The sequence below is a fragment of the Hakea prostrata genome, chromosome 2 (genome assembly GCF_041222555.1).
Source record: "Hakea prostrata isolate BN-2017 chromosome 2, UWA_Hpros_2, whole genome shotgun sequence".
Classification (NCBI taxonomy): domain Eukaryota; kingdom Viridiplantae; phylum Streptophyta; class Magnoliopsida; order Proteales; family Proteaceae; genus Hakea; species Hakea prostrata.
Genome location: NC_142601.1, coordinates 1,062,056 through 1,079,663, shown reverse-complemented (window position 1 = coordinate 1,079,663; position 17,608 = coordinate 1,062,056). Strand labels below are relative to the sequence as shown.

General features: G+C 40.1%; 1 protein-coding gene across 1 annotated transcript in view; it reads left to right on the top strand.

Annotated features, from left to right (window-relative positions):
* LOC149023176 (tRNA (cytidine(32)/guanosine(34)-2'-O)-methyltransferase-like) overlaps positions 1-17,608 on the top strand; it is a 106,923-nt gene that overhangs the window by 3,359 nt on the left and 85,956 nt on the right. Inside the window, exon 4 of the mRNA XM_089143733.1 lies at positions 14,283-14,332. Within this exon, the coding sequence (XP_088999859.1) occupies positions 14,283-14,332 (50 nt within the window). The remainder of the gene's footprint in view (positions 1-14,282; positions 14,333-17,608) is intronic.

Genomic DNA, 17,608 nt, shown 5'->3' with positions numbered 1-17,608 from the left:
AAATGCCCTCATTTGGATTTAATCCAGATTGGAGGAACTAAAAGAGCTAAGGGAAGATCTTAAATAACCTCAGGAGGAGTAGTGGTGAGAAAAGATATGCATAGCTTAAGCCTTGTATCTAGAATGGTCTCAAATAGAGCTGACTGGAAGGCAAGGATCCATGTAGCTGACCCACTTAGTTGGGATAAGGCTTCTTGTTGTTGTTGAAAATTGGTCTAGTCCATGGAGGCTTTGGCAGATTTTAATTTGCAAACTTTATATACCTTTTTGACATCCATATCCAACCTCAAATCGTAGCAATTTTCAGTACGAATTTTGTCTTTGTTGTGTATGGATCCACAACCTGAATCTTAGTTTATTCATATATGAAAATGCATATACTCCCAACCATAAATATCTAATTGGAACAGAATTTTGAAACAAATGCAATCTGAACTTCTGAAGATGCAAGTCTAGTTTAATTATGTATGGGTTGGAAAAAGGGCTTGGGTCCTTTGCAGAATTTTTATGCCATTTACATGAATCATTTTGTGAGCAGTAACAATTTTGGCGTATACCTTTGGGCACTATTAGAGAGTATATCTCGGTCATAGAGCTTCACACTATGGGGTTTTATCTTGGGTCATAGCATATGCTATGCTCTAATTTCCTGTTGTAGATTGCACATTATATATAAATGACCAAGGGCTGGATGATAGAGGTACACATCGGCTCGTCTTGCATCTATCACCATTGATTTTACTTCTGGTTTAGAGGCTGGAAGGAACAAAGACACAACTTTTGGTGTACATAAGGCCATCACTTCAAAATTATATAGAAGTTCTTGTTGCTTAAAGTTGTTTCTGGTTTGTCCCTTTATCCTTTGAAATTCCTACTCTGTCCTTCCCTCTTGAATTTGATACCCATTATGTTCTTGTTTTGTCACACTATAATTAATTGGTTTCTGACTTTTCATCATGTATAAGATTGCCACTCTTCATAGCCAATATTTACTGAATTGCAACCTGTAATCTATAAAGTACCTTAGATGTGACGACGAGTTTCGCCCCTGGCCGAAACCCCATGTAGGGCCCTCAAGATGGCTCCAAGAAGCCTCCATAGGCTGGCTGAACCCCCTAGTAGGGGTACTTCGGGCATTTTCAGCCCTCTTTTATTGTTGGAACTAATTTCAAGTTTAGTCCTAGAATCCAATCTAGGTTTTTGATGAGGACTTCAGTTGAGCGTTCTGAGTTTACCGGCGATGCTGACGTAGAGATCATCCCACGACAGCATCTATGTGGATGGATGATGAGTTCGGAGGGTATCGGTTGGTTCGATGAGAAACACTGCTCATAAGCAGTTTGTCATGTTATTTTCCTTAAGTCTTAGTAGGTTGGGTAGTAGTTTACTATTGAAATATTTTAATTTCATGTTTGAGTCTTTATGGGCTAGGCCTAGAGTCTATTTTGGCACAATTTTGAATTATCTTGAGTTTGGGTTATATATACAACTCAAGTTGGGGTTATTTTGGGAATTAAACATGTAGGGTTGTGAGGGATCAACTTTTTTATTTAAACATTGTATGGAACTCGTTTTTGGCATCACTGAATGAAAAAAAAAAAAGAATTAGAAAAGAAGCTCACGTTGCTCTCTCTTTCTCCTGGCGGTACTAGTTCTTCCCCCTCTCTCCAGGTAAGCTCTCTTTCCTCCTTCCACCGTTGTTTCCCACTAGAAAAATTCCCCTTGCTCTCTTCTACAAAGATCTACTCTTTTTTCTCGAAAAAAGACCTAGTTTCTTTCCTGGAAATCTTCTTCTTCTTCCCCAAACCCCACGGTTGTTATAATTTTCTTGCAGGAAAAAACCTTTGTTTTTTTCCTTCTCTCTTTCCCTTATACGGCAGTCTAGTTTTTTTTTGTTAGTCTCCCTTCCCTTCTCTTTGTTTCTTTTCTTTCCCTCCCTCTATCTTATCACCTACTCTCTTTCCTCAGATACACTATTAATTCAAAATATTTTTTTCTCATTTCCTAGGATTTACCACTACTTCAAAATATTTTTTTCTTTCTCTTATTTCTGTTCCTAGATGCTTTCTAACCCCTGTTTTGCAGCCAGGATCAGCAGGTAACATTATCTCTCCCAAAATATTTCTCATTTATTCTTTGGCAGTAGTTTTGTCTAAAACAAAAACTTCCCAAGACTCCCTTTACATTGTTAATTGTTGAATTCCTTGTTAGAAATCTGATATTGATTAGGACAGCTCTATTTTTCTTTAAGTTTTTTAATACCTTGCATTCAATTTAGTGTTATGGTGCCAAGATCCCCATCCCCTTGTTTCCCTATTGATTCTTGTATTGTTGTGTTTACCAGTAAGACTTATTGTGTTTATTTCTCTACTTTAGCTGTCTTACATGCATGATTAATCAGATTTCAAGTGCTGCAAATTCCTTTCTTTACTATCTGTCAAGAATAGGTGTTTAATTCTAAGACTCTAGTTGCCCACTTTGTCCCTAGTTTATAGGGTTTCTCCTACATCAATTTTGGTATCAGAGCTTGGTTTAGAGTGTTAGTACTGCTGGATTTTTAGGTTTCGAGTTGTTAGAATTGCTGGTTTTAGTTTAGGTGTCTTTAAGTCAGACTGTGTATGGTAGTAACCCGAAGTGGAAACGAATATTCCAATATGACTGGTTCATTAGGTTCCCAATTGACCCCTGACCAATTGACTCAGCTGCTCCAACAAAATGGAGAGATCTTAAAGGCCATTCAAACAACTCAAGAGGAGTTAAATAACCAAAGGGCAGCACAGGCAGCCCAATCCACCACCATTTAGGCCATGGAATGTAATGTTCGGACCCTTGCAACACGACTTACAGCCATAGAGGGACAGCAAGAGCAGCATGGACATAATACTCAAGCCAATAGACCTAGGAATGAAAACTACCAAGTGGACCTCCAGAACTTTGACCACTGCTTTGAGGATCTTGATAAAACTAGGGATGATTTCCAAGGTAATGGAAGAGGTAGAGGTAGAGGTCGTGGAGCACGTGGACATCTTGGTCCGATGCATCATGCAACCTATGAGCATGACAATGCTTTTGACATCTATGATAAAGGGTTCGATATTAGGAGGATAGTCAAGGTAGAGGCCCCATCTTATGCTGGCCAAATAGATGCAGAAGTCTTACTAGATTGGATTAGACAAATGGACAGGTACTTTGATTTTTATAATATGTCGGAAGAGGTTCGCTTTAGGTTTGCTAAGATTAAGCTTACCGGGGCTGCCTAAGATTTTTGGACAGAATTAGTGTACCAAGAGAACAATCTAGGACTTGAGCCTGTGACCGCTTGGGTTGAGATGCAAGAAAGGCTTAAAAAGGAGTTCTTACCTATCACCTATAGGCTGAACTTGTTGAATGAAATGAACACCCTAAAGCAAGGGAAATTAACTGTGACTGAGTACATGGCCAAATTCAATGAACTTAAGATTAGAAGCCGTACTCGTGAGGATGTTGAGCAAACACTTTCTAGGTTTATTATTGGACTTAACTCAGATATCCGGTCATGACTTGCACCCCACTTTGTGCGAGATGTCCCTCAAGCCTTTAGGATTGCTCTAGAACTTGAGACGTCCATGAAGACTTTTCCTCAAAAGAATAGCTTTCAGCCCGGAGAATCTAGTTTCTGAAGGTCTACCCCTAACACTACCAATTTCCAAAGACCCCCTGTTAATCCACAGCACCCAATTGATAACAAGGGTAAAGGCATTTTGGGAACTCTTCCCATGAAAGCTGGCCAGCTCCAGTGTTTCAAATGCCAAGGATTTGGACATGTTGCTAAGGAATGCCCCTACAAAAACCTATATGTTGGAGGGCAAGACCATGTGGATTTAGATCAGGATGATGATCAGGAGCCTGAGTATGAAGACCATAGACCAGATGAGAACATATCTGATGAGGATCTTGATATGGTATATGGGTCTAAGCTTGGAGTTGCGCGTTGTATGGTATCACAACCCAAAGATATTGATGATTGGTGACGGACTAATATTTTTATTACCTATACTTGCCATCAAGGTAAGAACTGTTGAGTCGCCATAGATAGTGGTAGCTACATGAATGTAATTGCTCAAAGTGCTATTTCCAGAATGAGGCTCAAACCAGAGGCTCACCCCAAACCATACAATGTTGCTTGGGTCAATCAGTCTACTATCCCTGTAACCCTTAGGTGTTTAGTTCCCCTACATTTTGCTCGTTATGAGGATAGAGTGTGGTGTGATGTTCTAGAGATGGATGTTGCTCACATCATTTTAGGGAGACCATGGTTATATGATAGGGATGTCACTACCTATGGGAAATCTAACATCTGTATCTTTGAATATAAAGGGAAAAAGATCCGATTGACCCCTACTGCCCCAAAAGAGCTTAAGGTTGTGGAGCATAAAGGCAGTATGTTAAGTACCCGAATGAAGCAACTTAACAATGGTGGAAGAACACAAGAAGATAATAATAATAATGGACTTTAAATAAAAGTTGAACGAGAAACAAAACACACTACTAGCAATAGGTGAATCCTACGGCTACCCAAGAGCAATAGCTCTCACCTAAACTTCCCCAATAACTCAAAAACATGCCTAACCTACTCTTCCTTTCCATATTTATAGCAATTACTTTCCTACCATATTAATCAACCAAACCATCCCAACTCTAATCGTAAAAGGCAATCTGAATGCAATAGGACTCTTCAAATCTAATCCTAAAAGGTAATCTGAATGCAATAGGACTCTTCAATTTTTCCAATCGTTTCCTTCCCTTTTTAACTAGATTTTAGGGATTTGCTTTCCACGCTTTCGAGTATAGACTTGTGATACAAGGGGCTTACCAATACTCCCCTCCAACAGTTTCACCTTGTCCTCAAGGTGAAAATTTGGAAAGTGGGATTGCATCCCATCAGAAGTTTCCCAAGTATTTTCACAAGGAGGCTGTCCTTTCCATTGAATCAAAACCTGCAGCGTCCCTTGACTAAAGAAACAAATGTTGAGCAAGGCTTCGGGTGTGAGCTGCAACTCGCCGTTCCGCTGCAAACAAGTTGGAAGCGGCTATGGAGTAATATGCTGCCCAAGTGCTTGCTTCAACTGTGAGATGTGAAACACCGGGTGGATCCTTGAATCAGCAGGTAAACGTAGACGATAGGAAACTGGTCCCACTTGTGCAATGGCCTGGTATGACCCGTAGAAGCGATGGCTGAGTTTCTTGTTGGGCCGTTTGGCAAGTTTCTGGAAGCGATAAGGTTGTAGCTTAAGAAAAACTTCATCTCTCACTTGATAATGCACCTCCCTATGCTTAGAATCCTCGGAAGCGCACATCCGATCTTGGGCCACCCGCAAATTTGTTTTGAGGTCATCCAACACTCGATTACGCTCCCGAAGGAACACATCAACCTCATCCACTTTAGATCAACCATCCTCCCAACGCAGAAGAGAAGGGGGGTCTCGCCCGTACACAAGCTGAAAGGGAGTCATTTTAGTGGCTGAATGAAATGTCGTATTGTACCAATATTCGGCCCACGACAACCAATTAATCCAGTCCTTCGGTTGGCAAGTGCAGAAGCATCGTAGGTAAATCTCAAGGCTGCGATTTACTACCTCCGTTTGAGGATGGTAGGCACTGCTGAACTTGAAGTTGGTGCCTGCCAATTTGAAAAGCTCAATCCAAAAATTACTAAGGAAGACGCGATCTCGGTCAGAGACAATGGTTCGAGGGAACCCATGCAAGCGGATAACCTCCTTGCTGAACGAGGTAGCCACATCCTTGGCGGAATAAGGGTGTGAAAGAGCAATGAAGTGAGTGTACTCGGATAGCCGGTCAACTACAACAAGCACGGTATCTCCACCCTTAGTCCTAGGTAACCCACCAATAAATTCCATGCTAATGTCCTCCCAAATGCGATCCGGAATTGGCAGTGGTTGAAGGAGTCCAGCGGGTTTCATGGTTTGATATTTACTGCGCTGACAAGCATCATAACTAGCCACAAAATCGCGGTCTGCAGCCTTCATTCCTACCCAGTATACCACAACTGCTAATCACCTGTAGGTCCTAAAAAACCCTGAATGCCCACCGATTGGGGTAGAATGATACTCCGAAAGTAATTTGGGAATTAATGGTGAGCTGTCGGGGATGACTAACCGGTTCTTATAGAGTAAGGTGCCCTGTTGAAGCTGATCGTTGGGGTAGTCCTGGGATCCCTTCATTAAGGCCTAAATGATCTTCTGGTAACAGTCCGAGGTGTGTACCGCTGCGTCTAAACCCTCACTTTCTGCTAGTTTGCTGCTGTTAGGGAGGAAATCTGCATATCACCCGCTGATTGTCGCGAGAGAGCGTCGGCGGCTTTGTTCTCGCTGCCTGGACGATACAGAATCTCAAAATCAAATCCCAACAACTTTATGACCCACTTCTGTTGATCCGTAGGCACAATACGCTGATCCAACAAATATTTCAGGCTTTTTTAATCAATTAGTACTTTAAAATGCCTCCCCATCAAGTAATGACGCCATTTCTGGATAGCAAGCACTATTGCCATTAATTCTTTTTCATATACGGATTTAGTTTGCGCTCGAGATGATAACACCTGACTCCAGTAAGCAATTGGATGGCCATCTTGCATCAAAACCGCACCTAGCCTAAAACCGGAAGCATCTGTCTCCACCCAAAACTCCTTTGCGAAATCGGGCATAGCTAACACCGGAACGGTCGTCATGGCTGTCTTTAGGGTGTTAAACGCCTTTGTTGCGTCATCACTCCACTGAAACGCATCTTTCTTTAATAAATTAGTGAGCGGAGCGGCAATCTTACCATAGTCTTTGACAAATCTGCGGTAATACCTCGTTAACCCTAAAACTCCTCGTAGGGCTTTAAGATTTTTCGGTTGGGGCCACTCCTCTATACACTTGATTTTCCGTGGATCCGCCGCTACTCCGTCTTTAGATATGATGTGCCCTAAGTACTCCAGTGTAGCCACTCCAAAGTCCAAACATACATTTTTTTTTGTTGACAATGAGGTAGTGTTGTGTTAGAAGTGTAAAGGTGGTTCGTAAATGACCCACATGGTCGTCCACAGTCCTGCTATACACCAAAATATCGTCAAAGAACACCAAAATAAATCGCCGTAAATGTTCACGAAATACCTCATTCATAAGTGATTGGAACGTAGCAAGAGCATTTGAGAGCCCAAAAGGCATCACAAGGAATTCGTAATGCCCATTATGGGTACGAAAAGCCGCCTTTTCTTCATCGTCATTCGCCATTCTGATCTGGTGGTAGCCTGCTTTTAAATCAAGTTTTGTGAACATGGTGGCTCCTCCTAACTCATCTAACAGTTCGTCAATTGCAGGAATGTGGAACTTGTCAGGAACCGTGAGTTTATTTAAGGCACGATAACCTACATAGAATCTCCATCCTCCATCCTTCTTTCGGACCAACAATATCGGACTGGAGTAAGGACTCATACTAGGCCGTATCAATCCTGCCGTTAACATTTCGTGTACTAACCTTTCGACCTTGTTCTTTTGAGAGTGTGGGTAACGATAGGGCCTCATATTAGGTGGTGTACTTCCTTCGGCTAGCCGTATCCTGTGGTCCTGGTTCCGCCTTGGCGGTAATCCTGTGGGTGCCTCGAATAGCGGTGTGAATTCTTTTAATAAATGCGATACCGCTGCCCCCTCTTTTCCTTCGAGCTCTTCGCATTTGGGCTATTGAGGGTGTAGCCAGTATCCATCACCTCCTGCCTGGACGGATTGTAACACACTGTTTAATGTTGTCTCCAATCTTAATAAAGTCGGATCCGCACATAGTTTTACAGGTCGTCCATGCCACTCAAACGTCATGGTTCGTGAACGCCAGTTACTTCTTACCGCCCCTAACGTCTGTAACCATTCAACACCCAGAATATCGTCAATGTTGCCCAAATGGAATGGGTAAAAATCATGTATAAAAGTCTCGCCACCTATGTTGATCGGAGTATTTCGACACACTCCAATGCCGCGTTGAATCGTGCCATCTCCCAACGTTACTTGAAAACTCTTCTGTTGTACTTCTAGACCGAAAGGCTCCACCAGCTCCTGCGTAACGAAATTATGCGTTGCACCACAGTTGACTAACACAACGATATCGTGACCGGAAATCTGCCCTCTCAACTTCAAGGTGTGGGGTGAGTCGATTCCTACCAAACAGGTGTGTGAAAGTTCCGTTTCGACCAGAGGGTCGATTTCGTCAACTCCAGGGCTACCGTCGGTCATTTCTGTAGTGGCTGCAACATCCTGTTCATCGGCATCGTGAAGTAGCAGCACCCTCAGTTGCTTCAAAGGGCGGTAGGAGCATCGCACCAGAAGCAAACACCCTTGTCCATTTTTTCCTTGATTTCCTCCTGAGAAAGCCACCTCGATTGTCCGTAAGAACTTGTAGTCGACGGTGTTGTAGAACGATGGGAAGAGGAAGAAGACGATGGGTCTTTTTGGGTTGGTCGAACCGGGGTATTGAACGCCTAGTTGGTTCCGGTTCCTGGGTTCAGTGTTGGACCTTTTGAGTTAATGCTAGTTGGGCCCAATTGAATTTATCGTTGGGCTGAATTTTGGGTCGGTGGAGTGGGCTGGGCCCAATAAGGTTTCTGCTTGAATTTTCCAGCCACATTTTTTGCTTCTACTGCCTGGGCCAGATCCATTATTTGGCCCAATGTAGTGGGTCCAAATACCCTTACCTCTGTCCTAACGTCCTTATTCAACCTTGCCAAAAACACGCCCTTCACTGCCACTCTTCTTCTACAGCGCCGGCAGCCGCTGTAAGCGCCTCAAATCCATTGCGGTAAGTAGCGAACGACCCAACCTGCTTATGGTGATCAATGCTTCTTGTGGAGTCTTTATATGTGCGGAACTGAAACGCTAGATCATCGCCTCTTTCAATTTCTTCCATGATAGTAATGGTTGGTGCAACTTGCAAAAACGTATCCACCCTAACGCAACTCCCTCAAAACACAAAGTTGCGGTTCGAAGTTTCGCTCCATCGCTTAATTTGTTCAAATCAAAATATCTTTCGGTGCGTGCGATCCATCCCATAGGGTCGTTCCCCCAAAAAATTGGCATGTCAAGATGCCTAGGAAAAAATTCCTTCGAATTTTCTGTTTCACCCATTTTCTCATCTGGCGTTTCCTCAGGCGTCGTTGCTGTTAGGATATCGGCTGATTTCCCTTTTGAGAACAGAAATCGTAGTTTCTCCTTGAATTCATCATTGGCTTTTTCCCCCTTTTCAATCTGATATGATAAGGCCCCTACTTGACCTTGAATCTCTTTAACCATGGTTTCTAATTCCTCTACTCTCTGTTCCATTTTTCTTTTTACCATTACCCCTGAGTCGTTTGGCTCGATACCAATTTGTTAAGTACCCCGAACGAAGCAACTTAACAATGGCGGAAGAACACAAGAAGATAATAATAATAATGGACTTTAAATAAAAGTTGAACGAGAAACAAAACACACTACTAGCAGTAGGTGAATCCTACGGCTACCCAAGAGTAATAATTCTCACCTAAACTTCCCCAATAACTCAAAAACATGCCTAACCTACTCTTCCTTTTCATATTTATAGCAATTACTTTCCTACCATATTAATCAACCGAACCATCCCAACTCTAATCGTAAAAGGCAATCTGAATGCAATAGGACTCTTCAAATCTAATCCTAAAAGGTAATCTGAATGCAATAGGACTCTTCAATTCTTCCAATTGTTTCCTTCCCTTTTTAACTAGATTTTAGGGATTTGCTTTCCACGCTTTCGAGTATAGACTCGTGATACAAGGGGCTTATCACAGCACCATCAAACAAACTTGCTCCAAAACACTTGGCATACTAAATCAGCAAGAATTTGAAGTTGAGTGTAAAGAGTTAGGAGTTGTTTATGCTATAGTTGCCTCGCAAAGTAATTCATATACACATCACACATCAGACAAATTTGTTAATAGAGGTCTAGGGAACTTGGTGCGTTGTCTTATAGGAGAGTACCTTACCAGTTGGGACCGGGTCCTTACCCAAGCCGAGTTTGCCTATAATAGCTCTAAGAACCGAACCACTGGTCTATCACCTTTTGAGGTGTGTCTAGGATACCAGCCCAAGGCTCCTATAGACCTTATTCTAGCTGTGTCTAGCTCTAGGACCTCCCTATCAGCCGAGTCTTTTGTGCAGCACATATCTGATTTACATGCAAGTATAAGACAACGAATAGCACTGAGTAATGATTGATATAAGTCCAAAGCTGATGTGCATCGACGACTGTAAGAGTTTCAAGAAGGAGATATGGTGATGGTCAGGATCAGACCGCAACGTTTCACTAAAGGTAAAGCAAGCAAGCTACATGCTCGTAGTGCAGGACCATTCGAGATTCTGAAGAAAATAGGAGCTAATGCCTATGTTCTTAATCTGCCAACTAATATGGGAATCAACAATATTTTCAATGTGGAGGACCTTGTTCCCTTCCATGGCGCTTCTACTACTGCATCTTTCTATCCAGATGACTTTAACACCCTTCCCTTTGTTTTTGATGATCCTGCTGGTAAGACCCCTTCACTCCCTACTATTTCAGTACCACCTATGCCTAAATTTCACATAAGAGTTGAGACAGTTGAAGAGATCCTTGATGAAAGAGTTACAACTACAAAAGAGGGAGGTTACAGAGAATTCCTAGTTAAGTGGCGGGGGCATCCTGAGATCGACAACACTTGGATCACGATGGCGGAGCTACAACGACTTAACCCAGACATGCTAGAGTACTACCAAAGCCTTTATTCACCGGAGGTGAATTCTTCAAAGTCGGGGAGAGTTGATGAGGACATCAGTGAGCAGTTTCGAGTTTACTGGCGACGTTGACGTAAAAAGCATCCCACGACAGCATCTATGTGGATGGATGATAAGTTCGGAGGGTATTGGTTGGTTCGATGAGAAACACTGCTCATAAGCAGTTTGTCATGTTATTTTCCTTAAGTCTTAGTAGGTTGGGTAGTAGTTTACTATTGAAATATTTTAATTTCATGTTTGAGTCTTTATGGGCTGGGCCTAGAGTCTATTTTGGCCCAATTTTGAATTATTTTGAGTTTGGGTTATATATACAACTCAAGTTGGGATTATTTTGGTAATTAAACATGTAGGGTTGTGAGGGATCAACTTTTTTATTTAAACATTGTATGGAATTCATTTATGGCAATCACTGAATGAAAAAAAAAAGAATTCGAAAAGAAGCTTACGCTGCTCTCTCTTTCTCCTGGCGGTACTAGTTCTTCCCCCTCTCTCCAGGTAAGCTCTCTTTCCTCCTTCCACCGTTGTTTTCCACTAGAAAAATTCCCCTTGCTCTCTTCTACAAAGATCTACTCTTTTTTTCGAAAAAAGACCTAGTTTCTTTCCTGGAAATCTTCTTCTTCTTCCCCAAACCCCACAGTTGTTATAATTTTCTTGCAGAAAAAAACCTTTGTTTTTTTCCTTCTCTCTTTCCCTTATACGGCAGTCTAGTTTTCTTTTGTTAGTCTCCCTTCCCTTCTCTTTGTTTCTTTTCTTTCCCTCCCTCTATCTTATCACCTACTCTCTTTCCTCAGATACACTATTACTTCAAAATATTTTTTTCTCATTTCCTAGGATTCACCACTACTTCAAAATATTTTTTCTTTCTCTTATTTCTGTTCCTAGATGCTTTCTAACCCCTGTTTTGCAGCCAGGATCAGCAAGTAATGTTATCTCTCCCAAAGTATTTCTCATTTATTCTTTGGCAGTAGTTTTGTTTAAAACAAAAACTTCCCGAGACTCCCTTTACATTGTTAATTGTTGAATTCCTTGTTAGAAATCTGATGTTGATTAGGACAGTTCTATTTTTCTGTAAGTTTCTTAATACCCTTGCATTCAATTTAGTGTTATGGTGCCAAGATCCCCATCCCCTTGTTTCCCTATTGATTCTTGTATTGTTGTGCTTACCAGTAAGACTTATTGTGTTTATTTCTCTACTTTAGCTGTCTTACGTGCATGATTAATCAGATTTCAAATCCTGCAAATTCCTTTCTTTATTATATGTCAAGAATAGGTATTTAATTCTAAGAGTCTTGTAGCCCACTTTGTAGGTCCCCTAGTTTATAGGGTTTCTCCTACATCAGTTTTACTTCTTAATTTGAGTTGTGTTTGAATTGGCTAACTTGTGGATAAGATAAGACTCTTTTACAAGAAGGGTTTTTATCTTTTAGGAGTTTGCTTTGGATTAGAATTTGTCTTTATTAGTTGTTGAGTTATTAGTTGGTAGTTGAGTGTCTTTAGGAGTTCTTTTTAAGTGAATTTTCTTAGATAGAGTTTATGTCATATAATCATTTATTTTCAGCATGTGTCTTTTAGATATTTAGATTCTATTTCAAGGATCAAGATTATGTGGTGGGATCCTAGTCTATAAAGGAATTCTACTTAAGAGTCTAGTTCTTTTAGTAGGCTATAAATAAGTGTTTTTTTTGGGGGGGGGGGTAATTTGGGAAGTTTGATTATTGAATTAAAAATTGATTTAGTTGAGGACAGGGGTTTCTCTTGAGGTAGCCTCGGCAGATTTTGGAAAGTTCTTCAATATTCAGCATCCTTCTTCAAGCCTTTTCAAGTTCTTCCCATTCTCTACAGCCTTCAACAAATTCCAGTAGGCATTGACAACTACAGCGACTTCTACAGGTAAGTACAACATCCCCATCCCCTTCGCTCACCTCCCTATCCCATTGCATACCCCAGGCAGCCCCCTCCCCCCACCACCTCTAGACCCTGCAAGCTCTCCCCTCCCCCTCCGCTGTCCTGTGCACCACCCTAGGTCCCTCCCCCATGATGCCTCATCACAGCAGCAGCATTCCTGACCCCCTGCGAACCCCTTAGCCCTTAGCCCTTGCCCCCACCCCCTCCTTTCTCTCTCAGACTCTCTTTCCCTCCCCTCTCTGCCTTGTGGCAGATCTGAAACAGAAAAAGAAAAGGCAGAAAACAAAAAGAAGGAAAAACAAAGAAAGAAAAAGAAAAGAAAACAAAGAAAAACAGAAAAAAAAGAGAAGAAAGAAAGAAAAAGAAAGAAAAGAAAGAAAAGAGAAGAAAAAGAAAGATTTCAAGAAAGGTTTTCAAAGATCCATTCCATATTGATCATTCCTTGGCTTCTTATCCCATATTTGGATCTTCATCTTTATTATCCTTTCCCCATTAATTTTATTACATCCCATAAAGATTGAAAACCCTAATTTTATCTTTCTTCCCAATTACCTTACCCATATAGATGTTGGGTTAAAACCCTAACAACCCCTAGGATCTTAGTTCTTGTTTCCTAGTCTTTCCCTTCAATTTCCATCTACCCACAGGATCTTTTGGAACTATTTGTAAGAAGATTCTTGGCGAATCCTATATTTTGGATTTCTAGGGAATCTTTCCAAGAAACCCTATACCTAGGATTGGATTCACATCAACCCCCCAGACATTCTTGTTAGTCATGATATTGCAATTAACTTTTGAGACTGAGTATTTTCTACTTGGGGGGGGGGGGGGCTCCACACTGAACTTAATTGGGTTCCTCATTTCTGCTCCAATTGGACTGCAGAATGTAATTATAGGTATACTGTGGGGATTATATATCTGCCTTATTATGGGATTTGGAATTTTTTCTGAAGGGTGATACTTGCCTAGTGATTAGTGCCAAAGTAAGGGGGATACTGGACATTTTTGATCGTGATATATTTGAAGCTTTTCTTATGTGATTTATTGTGATAGTCATCTTCTGAGATGCTGGTTATTGATAGTCATAAGGATGTCTTTTCTTATTGGAACTTTGAATTGGTTTATATATGAAAAAGCATGGGCTGGAGGATAGAGGTACACAATAGATTGCCAATATTCTGGTTGTTATTATCTTCCACTGCAGACATTTTTGTTCCTGCACTTCAGTTTGCAATTATTCTGAATTGCCATTGCCTCAACATGCTTTAGTATAGAACTTGCATATTTATTTAACCTTATAAAAGTGAATAAATAAATAAAAAATTACATGTGGTAAAGCCTTTCTGTACCACCCATGGTTTTCATCTTGAGATTGTAGGTTGATTTGTTTCACATGCTGTGTTTCTGTTAGATTTTTATTTCTGTTGGATATTGCCTTCAGTGTATCTGAAATTATTTGGATCCTATAACAATTGATGCCATACTTATTATGTCTAAATTAGATGCTTTACACCATATTTGTTTTTGCTGCTTATAATTGATGGGTGCTTGACACTAAACTGCTTATAGGTTCTGAGTCGGAAGTTATATCTTCCTGCCAAGTTGTCACCAGAGCCAAGGTAATGTCTCATGTTTTTGTCATTGGTATATTTGATTGCTTATGTTTTGGAGTTGTTATTCTTAGTTTGTCATACTTCTTACTGTTGAGATTTTAGGGATAGAGCTTATGTCAGTGTTACATAGCCTGCCTTTATTTATCATAGAGATTGAGTACAAGGAATAAAGGACTATCTTATTTGTGATTTTGATTAATTTAGTTCTATACTTCCATATAGTTGGTGATGAATACAAAACTTCCTAGTCAGAAATGCATTTAAGAGGCTTTAATTTAGTAATAGCATTATTTTTTTACTGGATGTCTCTGCATATTAATTCAACCATCATTATTTCCTTCTTTCTTCTTATCTGATTAAGGCTCTTTTTGGTATCTATTATCATTCTCAATTATGGGAAATTTTCATTATTTTAAAGTGTTTGGCATCTATTATCAGTTTTGTTTTTATTTAAAATAATAAAAAAACCCCCATAATCCATAATAGACTTTTTGTTCATTATGGATTGTGGGTGAAAATTTCATTCTTTTTATTTATGCGCAGGTTCACTTAAAATTTTCAAATCAAAGTGAGGGTAAAATGGTCAATGCATATTCTTTTATAAAACCATGTTTTTTTTTCTTTTTTTTCTCATTTCCTAATTTTTTTTTTCATTTTGACATACCAAACATATTTTTTATTCCAAAATCTATTCTCAACAAAGGTTGTTGAAGTATACGTAAATTTGGAGTTTACTGTTCACGTGAACAGTAAAAACACTGTTCACGTGAACAGTAAAAACTTTATATTTTCTATTTCTAATGTGGGAATCTTGCTACATAAGTTTTGAGAGTTTTTTAGAAAGCATAGTTTCTATTTTGGTGGTAGTTTCTATTTTCAGAACTTTCTATTTTAGGAGTTAGGAAGTTACTAAAGCTGTAATTTTTTGTTTCCTTCTTCTAGAGGACAATTACTTGTCTCTCAAGTTGTATTAGATTCATTAGAAGCTATAAATAAAAGTGCTCTGTGATTCTAGACTCTTTAGCAAAGAATCACAGGTTTTTTCTACTAGTTCTTCATCTCTCTTCTCTTCTTCTTCTTCTCTCTTTTCTTTGTTCAAGTTCAACTGCTATTTTGATTGTTTAAAGCTTGTTTTCTAACATGGCATCAGAGCTTTTTTGAATCAAAATAGTGTTGTTCTCAATATTCTCTTCTGAAATTCTTTTTTTCTTCTGTTTCCTTGGTGTGCAGCCACCTAATGCTGTATATTATGGACTGTTAGATCAGATATTCATGTGAACTGATCTTCTCTACCTATTACCTTACTCTTACACGTTCCAGAACTTGGATACCTCTGTTACCTCTCTCTCTTTTTTTTTCTCCTATTCTGTCCTAAGGTTGCAGAATTTTTTTTTCTGCTCATTCTACTTCAAGTTTTGGAAAATTGATTTGAGTGCTATCTACCTCAGTTTAATGTCTTCACTTACACGTGACTCAATCATGAGTACGGCTGAATCAAAAGGATCTCAAGGAGATCATGTAAACGTTCAAATTACATCTATCAAGCTCAAAGGTAGTTCTAATTACTTGTTGTGGTCACAAGCGGTTAGGGTGTACATACTTGCAAAAGGTAAGCTTAAGTTCATTGAGGATGAACCTCCTGATGAGACTGACAAATCCTATTTTAGTTGGATCCAAGATGATGCAATCATCAAAATTTGGATGTGGAATAGTATGGCTCTTGATATTGCAGCGGATGTTATGTTCCATAAGACTGCAAAGGGAATATGGGATGATTTGCAAGAGACTTATTCCCAAGCTAAAAATATGACTCGGATTTTTAGTATTTATGAAAAGCTATTTCAATTTCAGCAAGCTGACAAGTCTCTGCAGGATTATTACAACTCCTTTAAAGGCATGATGGAGGAGTTTAATGTCTTTCAACCTCTCACAACTGATATAGAGAAGCTAAAGGCCCAACGGAATGAATTTTTTGTGTCTAAGTTTCTTGCAGGATTGAACCCTGAACTGAAATCTGTCAAAGGACATCTTCTTGCTGGTGAGCATGTCCCTAATCTTAGTGAAGCATATTCTAGACTTCAACGTATTGCCTTGCCTGAAGGGAGTTCTCCAAACAAAAGTTCTAAAGGAGAAAATTCAGCCTTCACTACCTCTTATGGAAGGGGACGTGATCGTGGTTCAGGGGGAGTTAGTAGGTCTTTTGAAGGTCGTGGTGTTCAATTGTCTGATAAGACATCTCGACTTTGTACTCATTGCGGTAAAACAGGGCACTTAGTGGAAGCTTGTTGTGCCAAACATGGAAAACCAGAGTGGGCCAATCACCTTGCCAATCATGCCGTTTCTGATGGTGGTACTAATACTGTAGCAAACAACGATAGTGGTTCTGGATCTTCTTTAGGGGACTTGTCTAAGACTCTAAGAGATGATGTAAGCCAAATCCTTCGCCGATTGCAAAATATTGAAATTGACGCTTCCACATCCACTAGTACTTCATCTGCCACACTTTCTCATGCAGGTAACACAACACTTCTGACTTCTACTCCCACCCCTTGGATCATCGATTCAGGGGCCTCTTCCCATATGACTGGTAAGTCATCACTTTTTAGCTCTTTTTCTAAATCTACCACTAAAAATTCTGTTGTCATAGCTAATAGGACTTCCACACCTATTCTAGGCTCTGGAAGTGTTTCTCCTACACCTTCTCTTACTTTATCATCCGTACTTCATGTTGCTAACTTTCCTTTTAACTTATTATCTGTTAGTCAATTAACTAAAGCACTAAACTGCTCTGTGACTTTTACTCCCACTTATTGTGTTTTCCAGGACCTTTACACGAGGAAGACGATTGGTGGAGGGTGTGAAAGGAACGAACTCTACTAGCTGTACTATGCTACCCCTATTGCGGCTCTTTCTGATGATTGTGTAGATGCTCTCCAGTGGCACTGTCGTTTAGGCCATCTGTCTTTACCTAGATTAAAAATTTTATTTCCTTCTTATAAATTAGTGTCTAGATTAAATTGTGAAGCATGTAAGTTAGGGAAGCATCATCGCGTGCCACCTATCCTCCATGCTCTATCTCTCGTAGTGAGTCCTTATTTTCTCTTGTTCATTCCGATATTTGGGGCCCTTGTAGAATTAGTAATAGGCATGGTTTTCGATATTTTGTTACTTTTGTGGACGATTTCTCCCGTCTTACATGGTTGTATCTTTTAAAGGATCGGACAAAGTTTTAACTACATTTAAAAGTTTTATTCATGAAATTTGGACTCAATTTTCTCTTCC